General features: G+C 37.5%; 1 protein-coding gene across 2 annotated transcripts in view; it reads right to left on the reverse strand.

Annotated features, from left to right (window-relative positions):
* SLCO5A1 (solute carrier organic anion transporter family member 5A1) overlaps positions 1-16,159 on the reverse strand; it is a 79,664-nt gene that overhangs the window by 44,643 nt on the left and 18,862 nt on the right. For both annotated transcript variants that reach the window (XM_084509650.1, XM_084509651.1), the window contains one exon: positions 2,765-2,897. In XM_084509650.1, the coding sequence (XP_084365776.1) occupies positions 2,765-2,897 (133 nt within the window). The remainder of the gene's footprint in view (positions 1-2,764; positions 2,898-16,159) is intronic.

A 16,159-nucleotide genomic window follows, 5' to 3' on the forward strand; every position in this document is an offset into this window, starting at 1 on the left:
AGCTATAATAAAGGAAAGATGAAAATCAAAGACACTAATTCACTTCAAAGGAGATGAGGCTGAGAAATCTCAAATATGATTGCCCATTAACTTATCTCAACTGCACCCTACTTTTGAAAAGCATGTCAGCTCTCTGAAGTGCTAGACTACTCTTATATTTCAAATTGTTAGATTACATACATAAAAATAAATTTGGATATGTGGCACTTCCCTGCAAGGAGTAAATGTCACAGTCCCAGAAAATAGACTTCAATGGAAGGAAAGTCTACACTTTCAGAGCCCTCTGTAACCAGGCAGTCATTAAGTAACAAGGGACAAAGGACCAGTGGTAACACCATTAGGATTGTAATTTTAAAGGGTAGATAAAGCTTCAGAAAAGAAAAGAGAATAAGGCACAAATGCTCTAAGCGCCACTGAACTTTTATTAGAAGCCACCACAGACAGTGAAACTAATTACCAGATATTTGATAACAGGCAATACTCTTGAGAAAGTTAACAGAAAAAAAAAAAAAAAAGTAGAGACCCAAAAACCAACAGAGTAATACAGCAACCTGGAACACCATTTGGCAGTAGCCAATCTACCAATTTAATCAACGTGATGGAAAAAATTAATGACTTTTCTGTGCTGGCTAGAACATGACTCGCTTGCTGAGATGCTGTGACAGCTGATTTCCTGCCCTTCCTTCAGTCTTATTTGCATCACTTCTACCAGCACCCCTGTCTAAAACTGAAATCACCAAGATACCTGTTTAGGTGATATTGAAGATACATAAAACCCTGTTTAACATAAAATCTTCCAAATGCACAAACTACACTCTTTAGTCCCTTTTGCTTGCAAGGCCTGGCACAGTAGGTACTCTCAAAGCCTGAGCACAGAAATGTTTGTACAAAGTGACCTCTCACCACTACTGCCACAGATTCATTGGCTACAGCACTCCTGAAAGATGCTGAGGATCCAACCCTGGCACTCAGTCTTCTGAGGGAGGGAAGTTGAACTTGTAATTCATGAGAAAGGACAGGCATTTTTTTGCCAGATCTCTCTTGCACACTTGGCTATGATAACATTACAGATATCCAAGCTAGCTGTGTACTAGCAGTAGTGGCAGTCCATCAGCTGCTTCACAGAACTCGGTGCACATGGCCTGAGAAGCAGCTTTGGTTATGTCCATGCTGCTTTGGTTATTTTATCCTTAACTTATGTGTTTAAGCTACAGTCACAGAGATGTGCCCACACTACAAGGCAGCTACCTCAGTGGTTACATTATAGACAAACTCAAAATTAAAGCCTGCCTCACTTTCACATAGCCCCGCTGATTTCAATTAATGGATATATTTATGGGCCTGTTTGAGATTTCAGTTGAATAACTGAAACATTTCCCTAAAAGCACAATAAACATAAGAATTTTACTAGAAATGTATAATAGTTTGTTCTGGTTTCAAATCTCTTATTCAAAATTAGTCAAAGCTCTTTTTAACACTGTAGCACGTTCACATCACAGATCTTTCCTGTGAGATATGTCAGTATATGGATGAGAGCACAGAGTCATTAATCCCAAGGTCACAGGTGAACTGAGTTCTCAGGTTTCATCTTCTCTGATTCAAAATTCAGCTAGACCTGTGCAGCAATGCTCTTGGGCTAAATAAGACATATAAAGCAGTGATAAACCTTCAAAGTATTAAGAACACTCTAAAGAATGATTTTTCATATCAAACTGTCAGGATTGATCACTGTAGGATAAAAAGAAACAGATATGGTCTAACTGAAGTGGCATAGTGACAAATAATAATCCAGTGCACAAGACCTAAAACTGTACTCTATAAAATACTGGAGTCAAGAATCAGAGAAAAAACACATCAAAGATGTGCTGAAACAAAAGCAAGCCCCCCAGCTTCTCTAAAGAGCCAACAAGATGATTCAAGGATGCTGATAAGCTCCTTGAAATAAACCACCAACACAACTAACAGCTGAGATGCACAGCAGGGGCTTCCTCCTGAGATGACAAACTTCAGTCTTCCTTGGACTTGCATGAAGATTTCAAGACATATTTATGAATTATCTGGGGAAAAAAAAGCCAGTCAAAGCCCCCTCAAGACACGCTTCCTCAAGAAGACATTTCCAAGCAGGCCACATATCAAAGGCTGCACAAAGACATCATCTAAGGATTACGGTTGTTACATCTCAGCACTGCTGGCAACGTACTGTTTACTAGAGAATAATGTGATGGTTTACATCATCTGCTACTCAAACACAAGCCATCACCCAGAGTAACAAGACCAGAAAGGCTATGTTATGACACCATCCTATCTCTTTCTCCTAGACAACCGTAAATGAGTTTACTATTTCTCATTTGGGTTGCAGAGTTCAGCATTTCTAGCTGCCTGTTTTGGAAAACCAAAGCTGGGATTTACCCAGCTTCCATCAGGAAGGGATAGGCTCTGGGCAGCAGTGTTCTTGACAACCTCCTAAAATCTCCAGTATGCTGTCCTGCCATTCCTGTGCCGAGTGCTGTCAATCGGCACCAACTGTGTCAGTCAGAGGAAGTCCTGGAGCCAAAAGCAGGAGGTTTTCCATTAAGTGTACACACGTGTTTCTGCAGCATTTCCTCTCTGTCAGGAGCTAGTATCATAATCAATACAGCATATTCTTCTTCCTCAGCCTCCTCCTACAGACCCAAACAAGCCCTCAAGGGATATGATTTCCGACCCTGTCCCAATTTCCTACTGGCAATTTAGAGAGTCATTCTGAAAAATGCTTGACCCTTACCAGTTTCCAATGAATCGGGGATCACTCTGGTCAATATAAACAGTTGTCCTAGGATCAACATAGAAACCAATAAGAAGTCCTCCCAGTAAGTAGCCAGCTGCAGGACCAAGTGCTCCCATTACATACATGATAGCTGAGGAAATAAAAGATCAGAGTTGTTAATCAATAACGCTTCATTAGTTATTTGTATGTAAATTGGGGATCTAAAATTGAAAGATGCCTCTTAGAGCAGGGAATTTTGCACCCCAGAAATTTCAGAGCCCTTTTTTGCAATCTTCAAAGGCAGCAATTTCCGTGTAAGTAAAATATCAGTAAGAAAATTACTGCTTTCTGCACATTTTCAGTCAAATTACAGATGGAAGTATACAGTATTTTGGCATTTTGGATGGAAAGCAGATATTATTTTGACAAGATTTTTCATATTTGGTAACATTTCCTTTGAATAAAAACTTAACAAATTTTAAAATATTAACAGAAAAAATATAAGTAATGGTAAGCAAAGAATAAAAATAATGCATGGCACCAAAGAACAGACTCCAACACTCCAACTTAGTTACCATCAGATTAATGCTGGATTTAAAAGAACCATCAGAGTTTAGAAATCAAGTACTCCTATTTTGGAGGTTGACAGAATTATTTTTTTAACTGTGCAGCCACAGACTTAGCCTTGTTGTACACACCGGTACCAAGAGCTCACATATACTATATTTCCAGAAGACTCTTGCCTTGTTCAGGACATTTAAAATGTTAATGTTATTATTAAGGAAATTTCCTTATTTAAAAAGCAAGTTAAATGAAAAAAAAAATCTCACATGCAAACCTACAAGCATATATTTTACAATATCATTAGTCTGAACATTGGATGACAGCAAAATCCTTATCACTCAAAATAACAGAGTAGGCTCCTGTCTGCTGTGTCTTGTACAAAATACTCCACACAGTGAAGCCTCCAGTTCTTGCAGTTCAATCATCCATTGAGAAAGCATCGCAGCTCCCATTTGGCTTATGTGCCAGTGCTGCCAGGAGCAAGGGAGAGACAGAGGCAAGAAAAGACGGCAGATATTTCATCTTAGAGTGGGGCCAAGATGCTACTGGACCTCAGACCCAGGAAAACTTTCTGCAGCTCCCAGTACAGATATAATTGTGAGACATCAGCAGGAGCAGACAGAAATATCTGTTGCTTGCTGACAAGAACTGAATGCTGAGATTTAGAAATCTTGCTCTCATTTCCAGCTTTTAAAGGTATATAATTTAAAGGCTATCATTTGTCTTGCCCTTAAATCCTGTCAGTTCCACTCCTTTCCTCTTCTACTTCTGCAAATCCCAAATCAACTTCTGAACTAAGCCAAGGTCAGTTACCTCAGCCTTAAAATTAGATACCTTTAGCAAGATCCATTTATTCTTGACCATACAACTACAGCTATTTTCCAAAGATTGTTCTCATATTCTCCATCTATTTTCTTCCCTAATGCATTTTGCAGCACTCATCCCTTTCAAGATGCTCCTGTTCTGCTTCCCGTAGTGTCTGGCTGGAAGCATGAAAGACCAGATGGGTTGTAAGGGATGGTCTTTGCCGCACACTTCCACGTCTGAGACCACAAAAAAATCAAACTCCAGCAGCACAGCAACATTTGCTCAGGTGCTGCAGTCTCACTACACAGCACATCAGAAGAAACCTGATTACCGAATTATCTCAAAACAACATCTTCACTCCAAAATCTCCATCTCCACATCGTTTCTGTGTGCCAGTTGCTCTCCCTGGCAGTGTGCAGGCTCCATACTGTTTGGTCCCATCCTCAGTCAGATGAGCTGCAGCCTGGGGTTGCATAATGGGGTTGTAAGAGCTTGGGATACTTGGTGCTACAAGGTATAGCAAACTACATGTATATCTCACAGACAAACAACTAAAAGGAAATCAATAAATCTGCCTGATTAAACTGAAATAACTTGTACATTTTCATCTAATGTTTTGAAAGAAGAGAAGGAGAAGAACAATCTCATGAGTAAGAAGGTGACATTTATCAAAGAGCTATAGTGTGGGGAAAAAATCACAGAAGCTACCACAAAAAGGAAACTGCGTATAGAAAAAAATGTCTTCAGACTGCAAATTGATTTATTACTTTTAAGTTACTCTTTCTTAAACACATTTTCAATTTTTATGAAACTGCAATTTCACATGATTAGACTTCTCTAAAGTCGTTTTTGCATAATGGTTTCCAGAACTGTGTTCACTATTTAAATTTATTCCAGACATGTTCCCCTCTGGATTGATTGCAAACAATCCTTTGCATGTGTAAAATGCTCCACGAGACATTGTAACACTGCTACTTAATGGTAAGTGGTTAAGAAAAAAACACACTAACTGTTATTTGTAAAATCCACATCATAAGGAAGGGAAAAACTAATAATAAACTCATTCCAATATAATAAATTATGTTCAATAATGTTTCATTGGAAAATAGATCCAAACAACTACAGCAACCTCAGGTCTCTAAAAAGTTTACAGAAAGGAAACACAAAGGGAGTAAAAGAGTGACCTAATCCATTCATTTCAGCATTCAGAAAAAATACTTATGCTGTATTTATTCAGCCTCAAGTCCACTACTGAAAGAGGCAAAATGCAGCAACTGTTTAGGCTTAGAAGTACTGCTCAGCATTTGCATTATATATACCTGGTAACCTCAGAGGATATTCTTAGTAAGCAGAAATACTGTAGAGTAAAAATAATAATATCAGTGTACACTGTGCTCCCTTAGAATAGGGGATGCTGCCAATCATTTCAAAAGTATTTTTAAATTACTATATGCTGTTCAAATTTCAAGATTTTTTTTTTTTTAATGTAGCTTACAGATAACATGTAACATTCTTGATCTTTCAGAAAATGGGGGTGCCCCACATGTCTGGACCAGGGCTTAAGGAAACACTTGAGCACACGAGCTCCACAGCTGCCATTTTAGGACACTTTGCAGCATCTTCTCCAGCACCCAGTAATGACCACTATCACAGACCAGATACCAACTACAGTAGATTGATCTGGATTTCTAAACAGGACTAAAGGTACAGCATGGCAAGTAAAATATACTGGTATATCAAAATGGGGTACTTGGAAAAGTCTGCCCCAAACCTTGCTGTGAAAGTGAAGGTAGAGCCATCTCCAAGAGTCAGCATGGCAGGTTGCTCTAGGATCCTGGATCTGTGAAAGTCTGATCACAGACTCCACGATATTGCACCCCAATGCCTGGGAAAACTGATTCCCAAACAGGACACTGAGACTGGTGGATGATATAGAGAGGAAACTAAAGAGGAAACAGGTTCAGTCAGGGCATCATCAATTCTGAAACCTCTTCACAAACAGAAAGTTCTGAGGACAACTGCTCCATAATTTATTGCACTCAGAGGCCACCAGAAGGTCTGCAGCTTCTTGATGAAGAAGGTTCTGAAACATGGAGGTGATGTAGGAACACCTTCCTTTCAGCCCCCTGCCTGGCCTTTTCAGCTAGCCTTCTTTGAGCTGCCCTTTTTGGGCCACAGTCTAAGGTCTTGATCTAGGAAGATGCTCGGATTCAACAGCAGAGAAGCTGTGACTACAGAAGTAACACACATTTCTGATCAAGAAGCACGCAGGAGTTCTCTGTTGCCGAGGCAGGCTGAATGGCATCCAGATGATCTTTTAATTGTAGGAGATGGACTTAATGATCCTGGTGGGTCCCTTCCAACTCAGGATATGCTATGATTAAGTTGCACTTGAACAAACTTTGGATGTGCCTCAAACTCTGAACCATAATCTTCACAGGTGCTTATATGTGCAAGCTATCTTCAAATTTCTTAAATCATAAAAATATACTATAAAATAGCAGTAGTATCTCCTTTTTCATGATAAAATAGAGATGATGTATGCTATATGTTATAGTTCTGTACCAAAGCATAAGTCATCTTCCAGAAATAAATAGGGAAACTATTGTTAATACAGACATATGGGCTACAACAGATATCTAATTCTCTTCTGATTGGTTTCCACTGAAATGAAAAAATCGTACCTTTCAGAATTACTGTATTAGCCATATCCATACTCAATGCTGACAAGTCACTGTACAATTCTCAGGGAATGTGGTTGTCTCCAGGAAAAAACAACTGCAGGTCAACCACTCTTAGCTGAATTATACATGTATTTGAGGACTACTTGTGGTACCCAACACAACCAGCTCAGGTCAGACCTTACAAATGTATTTTTATTTTTAATTTTTTTCCCAGAGCTTGTCATAGCTTGCTGCTGCTGTGATGTAGGACCTTCTGTCTTCAAACCAAAGCACAGGATAGTCTACTGAAATTATGTGTCATTTAGAAAGATAATTTCAAAGACTGAAAAGACCTTGCATAGTCTTTCAAGGTTCCCTTTTCCTTCAAGAGCCAAGTGTTGTGGAGAGAAGTTTGCACTAGCAAGCACACCTCATTCTCTGGGTACTGCTTCTCTTCAGATTGACCCAGGACAGCCTTTCCCAGCCCTCCCAAACCTGGTCTTTCAGATTGTAGTTCTGAAAAATAGTTCTGTCTGAGCCTGTCATAGACTGTAAAAGAGTAAAAAGATCCTAGCTCAGACACACTCAGTTAACTGTTCATTATATACCATTGTCCCATTGATATTTATCAAGCTAGAGATATTTTAGTTCTCTTGTTTTATCTGAGGAGCTTCTCTGCCTCACTGAGGATGCCCTTGGCATGGCATAGTATCTCAGGTGCAACATGATAGCAAGGCTATATGGCTTACTGACTATGGCTAGCTACGCTTAGACACAAATGTCTGTCACAGGTAAGATGCTGGATGGGAGAGAATGGGAGTCAAAACAACAGTAACTGAATTACACATGTAACATACCTACCAAAGTGACACAGGATTAAGCAATGTCTTCCTTCTCCATTGAAAAGTTTATCTTGGGACATGTTCCAATGAATGCTGCCATTTTGACAAAAATGAAAATAAGTAGACTTTTTTGCTTCCAGAGAAGACTCTGCATAGCCTCTAAATAGTTGCAGCAAAGTCCCTGTGATAGCAGTAAGATGGACTGAATCCTCTATGGGTCCAAAAATCCCTATGTTCACAACACATATATAAAATAACTTGGTTGCCAAAGATACTTTTTCAGTCTACCCACACCACAAAAATACACTTAAACAGAGGTCACAAAAATACTTTCCCTTTCCTCCTCTAATTGCACAAAATGACAACTTCAATATGTTTTGTGTATGCGAATATACAACATATCCCTGTGGCATCTTGAAATGCATACTGTGTTACTCCTCCATCTTTTGATTTTTTGCATTAGTAATGCTAACATCAGCTAAAGTAACAGGCATCATGTTGTGCCTAGAGGAACAGAAGGTCCACATCAGTGGCCTACACCAGGTCATGTAGCTTCTGGGTTCAAAAAAAAGCCGTTTTGGTTTAAGAGTAAAAACAAAGGAATACATCGCTCGATACCTCTCATCTCTGTGTACACACACATGTCACCACACAGAGTATATCACTGAATGGAGAGGAACATTTCTCAAAGGTCCCATTGTTACGGTCTTGGCAGCACATCACCATAGTACAACTGTTCATTTCACACATGTGTAAGGCAAGCAGAATTTCACTTTTATTCTGTTTTCAATTAAAGTTTAGAATTTGCAAATTCCTGCAAAAACTAGAGTGTTCATTCTGGAGTATTTTTATTTCTTTTTCATATGCAAGCTTTCTCCTGCAATAGAGCTGATATTTTGGTAGATTTGTAGGACACTTTTTAGTAAGATGCAGACATAATCCTTTTTTATCTGTAGATTTCAAATTTTTACTTCAAAAACTTCATTGCCGTTATAAAATGAAGTTATAGATTAGGAAGCAGAGGTACAAAAAATAAAATGAATCACCTACAGTTATGTAGTAGAGTGGAAAGGCCAGGAGTATAATTTATTTCACCAAAGCAATAACTGTGTCCTGCCTGCTGAACAACATTCATCCTGAAAGAACAGCACAAGGAAGAATAAAAATAACTCAAAAAGAAAACAAAATGCTCATGCGAATTCATAAGAAATGGCCCATGTTTATAGGTTACCTGTCTACAAGCTGAGGAATGAGCTTTAGCAGAAATGGCAAAATGGACTTTATATAATTCTGACTGAGATCATTCTATATGTTGTGAGATTTAGGGGACTACAGGAAGAAAGAAAGAAAGTCACAGGGGATTACAGACTGGGATTTTGTAAGCCAAAGAAGCAGTGCCATGCGATGGTACCATGGCATCCTCTCTACTCCTACTGGCAGCGTGTTTCCTATAAATGCTGAGCTGTGCTGTCACTGGAGAGTAAACAGCAGGATATTTCTTCAGGGTAGAGAGCAGGTTTTGATTCACTCACAGAACAAAGCTGGCAGGCAGAACACAATGCAGAACACAAATTTCCAAGCCCTCCCCAACCCCTCTCGTGTCCCAGCACCTGTGATGGAGTGGCAAGGAGTAAACATAAGGCAGCTTCCAAAGAAACACTACTCTGCCAAAAGGCACATTTACCTCATTTGTCTAAATTCACCCACAGAGAAAGCTATCCAAAAAAAAAAAAAAAAACGTAAGTTTTAACCACACTTGAGCCTGAGGACACAAAACTGAGAGGACTTGTGAGCAGGACCCAAGCATATTTCACAAAAGCCTTGAAGTCAGGAAATCATGCAGTTCGCTTCCTTCTTTTCTTCATGAACACCCAGCCAACCCTATCTATACATGCTTTAGGAGATTTTTCTTTTATGTGGGTATTTGCTTAGGAAAAAAAAAAAAAAAAAAAAAAAAAAAAAAAAAAAAAACAATGCTTTGAGCATTGTTGCACTTCAGATAACAATGTAAAGTTCAAAACTTTCAATAATTTCCTTTCAAAACGTATTAGAGTTACCACGACTTTAGAAGTCTATCAGATCCAATGTTGTATGCAAAATAATAAATAGAGAAACAAACCTACTCCGTTAGCCTGCCTTGATCTTTGTATAGAATGCGTTTGATAATACTTTCATGAGCAGATTCAACAGGTCTGGAAGACAAATTTTTAGAGAAACATAGACAAAGCATAATTTTACATGTCTACTACTAAACTAAAATGAATGGTCCATCTCACAGCTCTACTAAAAATTATAAAATTTAAATTAAATATTAATATATGCAGTGACTTGCTGATATCAGATCAAAAGCATTATATTTTTACTTTTCTCTTACAGATTTATTACTAAGATATCATTTGTATCAAAACAAATTCATTTCCTAGCTTAAAGAGCTGTCATTTCTAAACTGCTATATGCTTTTTTTTCTCCATTTGTGGCCATATTCTAAAATACGACAATCATTTTCACAGGACCCAATACTAATGTCACAAAAAACACGGAAATAAGCCCAAACAAAACATGCTAAAATAAGCTGCCTATCCCAATGTGTGCCTCTTGCGTGCAATGTCACTGCAATGCTGCTCCGTATCACTCACTATGCTATGGAGTCACAATGACTACAAGGCAAAATTTCACCGAATTCAGCACCTGTCATTGGGATACACTATCAATAGCTATCTGCATTCAGTGCAAAGTTTTAAAACACTCAAAATATTGAAGAATAAAAGTTTGCATTTGTACCAAGCTATTTTAGCCGTAGAGAGACCCAGAGAAAGATTGCCCCATGGAAAACTACTCCAGTGCTTAAAATGAGATCTTTATTTCTTTATTCCTAAAAAGAGAGAAATTCTGTTAAGTAGAAACCCAATAGTCAACTGGAAACCATTCTGCTCTTTAGAGACAATTCCGTTTCATTTAAAATTAACTTCTTACTACTGTTTTTGTTTTTGTTTTCTGAAAAATCTGGCTTTTCTGTCTTTACATTCATCTATAAATAATCATTTACTGATAACATTACCAAGCATGACTTGTGGTTGTTAAGTAAATACAGGAAAGGAAGATCTGCTGCAAGAGTTCAATGAAAACAGCTGCAATTTTCATGTGCAGTTTCCAAAACAATGTGGTTAACTGAATTAAGACACCATGCATGAGAAAATTCTTGGATCAGATATTTAAGCATATCAAGCATTATCAGATATTAAACAAATTATAGGCGAAAAACCTTCTGGTGACAGTATTACAAAAGCACATACAGCTATCTCTGATTCTAAGAATACCCAAAGTCCTTACCAATGTAAATGGTTTGTGTGACCACAGATGAGCTTGTCTATACTTGCTTGATCAGAACCTAAACTGAAAACTAAGGTGCTCTGACATTCTTTCTACAGACAAAGAGGTATTAAGCACTTTAGGTCTCGGAAAGAAATATTTTTTACAAAACAAGTGTCAACAACTACTTAAATGCATGAATAAGAGAACAATCAAAACCATCTTTCTTAAGCCCCCAAGGTATTTTTCCACAATTTTGATGTGGAAATGCACTTTTATTGAAATTTAGCTCTCAGACAAATACACACACTACTTGTACTGAGTGCAATGAGGATGTCAAAAGATGAATTGAAAGGCAAAACTTTGCTCTTAGCTGTTTTTCTCTGGAAATCGGTTATCAAAAAAGCTCCGCATCTTACCTCCAAGTTTTTCAAGTCCCTGTCAGTATGTTGCATTATAAATATAAAATAACGACTCCCAAGATGGTTACTAGCTCTCTGTGCCCAGGCTCTGATTTAAAAAAAAAAAAAATGTTTTCTGAACATATTTTCTCATGTGGCTACATTTAACCAGTAGAACTAGGCAAAGACATAAACTATTCAGTAAATATGTACTGAATGCCTCCTTGGCCCCTTCTGAATTCTTGACCTGTCAGCATCGCAAAGTTACTTTCAAAGAAATGTCATAAACGTGACATTCATTTCCATACAGAAAATGATCTACTGTATATAACCACTAACCTAAATCCTAAGCCAACTTCTTCTGTAAATCATTTTAAAAACTTTGATCTCCAAAATCCAAGAAATAACTTGCTAGGTAATTTGTCTTATTTCCCATTCATTCCAACACTGAAAGCTAGTGAATTATTCACGCAGGCACGACCCTGTAAGTTAGTGGGGCTATTCTCGTGAGGCAGGCAGGCACTTCTGTCATATTAGTCAGTTATGGTCCTAATAACAGGACACTGAAGCTGTCAGCTGTCTTTAAGAGATACTGGAGCAGCCCCTTGACTAATAGTCATTCTTTCCGTTAAGTCATGTCAAATGGGAATATCTCATCTCTGCCTTTTAATTGCTTGCCTTTGGTTTTTTTTTTAACTTGTTTGGCAGTTGAAGGAGCATGAACACACAGTTACTTTGCATTGGGGACTATCCCCAGGTGTAAATTTAAGCACGTACTTATGGACTCTGTTGATCTTAACCTCTTCAAACAAAGTTTCACTTCTTTAATATTGCCTTTAAGTAAACTGGAATGAGGCTGGCTTGGTGATTTGCATCTCATCACTTTTCCTTTAAATGATCATAACTGTAAAATATCTGTGAATATACTGTGAAAGTTGAAATTCGGCTTGCAAGCAAACCTCACCAGGTAGATCACTAATAATCAAATGCAAGAGACTGAAATATTTCAAAATTATGTGATTTTAAAATTGCAGTGAGAAAGCTCAGGGCCACAGCCACAAGACCAGCAAAACCCAGCTGAGAACAGTATACTGTATCTGTCATAGTTTTATATCACGTTCAAGCAGTGTGATCAGGCATGAACATGTCATTCAGGTCCTTTTGTTCTGTTCTGCAGGGAGAGCACACATACTTTTGGAAAAAAGAAGGGGAAGAGCCTGGTCAGATTTTTCAGTCTCAGGACAAGATTTGAAAGTACACCATCCCACATCACAGGAAGAACCAGGAATAAGCACCAATTCCTTAGCAAAATCTACATATCTTATTTTGCCACACAATAAATGTTAATAAAACTAACGGGGTCATCTGCAAATTACTGGAATAATGTGCTATGGATCTGGGCTTTAATGGTTATTGTGTGCAGACTGGGTAACGGCACACACAAATATTAGATTTGCATTGGCAGGTTTGACACAAATTTTATATACTTCATTATTGTGCAAAACCAGACCCCTTGTGTCTAAGAAAGTAACCGTGAGAACAAAAGTAAGAAAGACCAAATATTCCTCAAATGGAACATTTGACTATCTGCTGATAGTCAAAGACTTTCTATGTATATTTATTTTTCCTTTGTCCCACCTGCAAGACAACAGAACAAAGACGTAAAGAAGGAAATTACTTCAATATTCTCTCAGAATTAATTTCCTCTCAAAAATTAGTTTATGCCTAGGAGGCACTGGTTAATTATTGAAAATGTTGGTGATTGTTTTTCCCTCGACTACTTCTTGCTAATAGACTGCAAAGAAGGACAAGCCAAATAGCATTTTTTCATGATTTCCTTGTAAATTGCACTTACATTTTCATCTTTCAAATGAAACAACAGGAATTACAGTTCATTACTCATATCTGACTGAAAATCTGCCTGTAAGCAAAAGCACATTATTCCAGTAATTTGCAGATGACCCCGTTAGTTTTATTAACATTTATTGTGTGGCAAAATAAGTTATTTTTCTACATTCAAAAAGGTTGAAAGTTGCAATAGCCCAAATAAAATAATATTAAATAACAATTGACGAAGTGAAATGCACAGCCCTATATTTGAAACCATATTGAAAATATTATTACAGGTCAAAGAGTCTGAAAAAAAAATCCATCCATCTGTAATAGTTATAAATAGTGAAAGCTATTTATCTTGGCTATTGGACAACACTACCATTTTATGTAAACCTCTACAATTTCAAAATTTGTCCTTTACTCTCATAAGAACAAGCATTATTTGGGCAATTTCACAAAACTGCAATTATGCTGAAATGTTTGTTTCTGGAACAAAACTTAAGATTTGGGTTCTGGGTAGGGGTCTCCTCTCCTTCTCTGTGCCTCTACAGGGGGATTGCATGGTAGACGTGATATTTCATTCACTTCCATGTCCTGCTAGGCCAAAGCCAAGTTCTTCATGGCAGCACCAAGAAGATGAACCAAAATGAACTTCTTCACTGTCCGAGCAGTTTCGTTATCAACAACAAATGGATGATAAAAATGTCAGGCTATCTTGTCTACCACTACCTACAACAAAAAGCTTTTGGTATTGATGCAACAGCAAACTGTTCTTAATGGCTCTAGCCACAACTTCTAATAGAATTAGGGCAGGAGAAATAAAACCACCTAGAAGTGGTTATAGTGCTTAGTCAGACTTTGATAGCCAGATAGCCAGATCTAGATATCCACTTCCTAGATCTTAGATAGATATGATCTAAGTGACAGGTCTTGCAGGGAACCCAGGCTACGCCAAGCCTGACCATAGAATGTTCCCACAGTGCCCTAGCACTCTTGAGACGGTCCCATAAAATATGATACAGAACCAGAGCTGCTGCTGTTGATCCTTGAAAAGGCTCTGCTAAACTGTGATAAATCAAAGACTGTGAATATCCAAAGATCTAGAAGTTTAAAAAAGAGAGAGAGAGAGAGAGAGAGAGAGAGAGAGAAAGAGAGAGAAAGAGAGAGATGGGAACCTAACACAACAATGGAGGAAAGGGAGGAATATGGTTTTGTAAGAAACTGAAAGGAAGGAAATTCTTTTATATATTTACTCTGGACAGAAAACTACCACAAACACCACTTGTTAGTAACAAACTGATTCAATGTATAAATACAATTGCCCAGTCTGTTTTGTTTGGGGTCCTGAAAGAAATGAATATCCATCTCACAGGAAAAAGTAGATATTGATATGCAAAGTCAGTAATCAAATAAGAATTATGAAAATATTTTGTTTTGACATTATTACATGCATTTTATTTACTTTGGTTTGGTTTGAATTTATATGTCAAGTAAAAATAGTCTTTTTTTTTAATGCTAATCTATGTTCCTACATAAAAATCAAAATAACACAATGCAAGTTAAATATTTCAACCTTGTAAAAAATAAATCATTTTTATCTACATGAAAAAAATGACTAAATCAATATATTCTAAAAATCAAGTTTAATTGAGTAATAATTTGTCAGAGCAAAACCATCTGAATATTTTAATCAGTTCAATTAAATGTCATAGTTTAAATACTGAGTGCATCATCAAAAAAGTAATTACTGTTATAAAAGGTTCTTTTTAATGGGAATATTATAATTACATTTGTCTTCCTTTGTAAGATACGATCTGTAACTGTGATTTAGGACCTCATTTGGAGCTCATTCCCCATCACAATAAGATATGTTAGTATGTTATAAAAAATAGAAGTGCTACTAACTTGCAGTGTTAGTATTTCCTATAAATATATATATATATGAGAATGGGAATCCTCCCAAGATATTTCAAAAGTCCATGGATTATTACAAAATCCATGGTTGATTTTGTAAAATTGAAGAATTTATAATCAGCTATAATTCACTAATTAGGTAATTTAATATCTTTAATATCTTCAGCTGATATGTTGTGGGAGAAAAAAGGCTTTTATTTAGTCTGTATTTTTTTTTAATTATTTTAGTCTGCAATTTATTTTAAATAAAGACTGCTCATTTGTTTCTCCTTTTTGTCAGTAGAATAAGACATGACAGCTTTGTTCCTCAGCTACTTAAATTAGCAGGTTATTAAGCCTATTGTAATTCTGCAATAGTATAAGGTGCTTTCACATTTAGCAGACAGACATGAAAATCTTAGTGGCTATTATTCATAGCCCTTACCCAGGTAAGAAAAAGACCAGAGCAGGCTGCATGGCCCTTGCCCGTTTCTCCAGTGTATCAGTGGGAGCCCCAGGACAGGTGGGCTGGCAACCCACTGGGTTATTTACATCAGGAAGATCCAACTGGAAGACGATTACACTTGCATCTGCAATCTGCAAACTATCACGGCCTTTAATCAGCTTTAAGCAAGTTAATTGTTGAAACTTTGGGCTTAAGTTTGCAAGGAAGATTAAATGTGAGCCCTTAATCCCGCTAAAATTCATTGAAAGTTGGGTCCCTGACTTCCTTAGGGTCCCTGACTTCCATAGGCTCCTCAGGAAGTCTTAATAACCTGTTATAAAGTAACTCTGACAAAGAGTGAGATTGACAGGGAGGTCCTCAAAGGATGACAGTGAAATTACTCAGAATAGCCAAGATTGCAAGTGTTACTAGTGGTCTCAGCAGCTGACAGAGCACAACCCAGTCTAATGACAATCCACTTGGCATCCTTCCACTCCATGGGAGATTTCTACAAGTGACAGAAGAGAGATGTCTTCACACACTGGTGGACCCTTAACCAAATGTTCAGATTCAGACTGACAAATTTGCCTCCAAAACAAATGAAAGCACATGGCTTATAGGTAATTTTAACAAACTGTATTGTTATGAGATTATTT

This window comes from Aythya ferina (assembly GCF_964211825.1).
Source record: "Aythya ferina genome assembly, chromosome: 2".
NCBI lineage: Eukaryota > Metazoa > Chordata > Aves > Anseriformes > Anatidae > Aythya > Aythya ferina.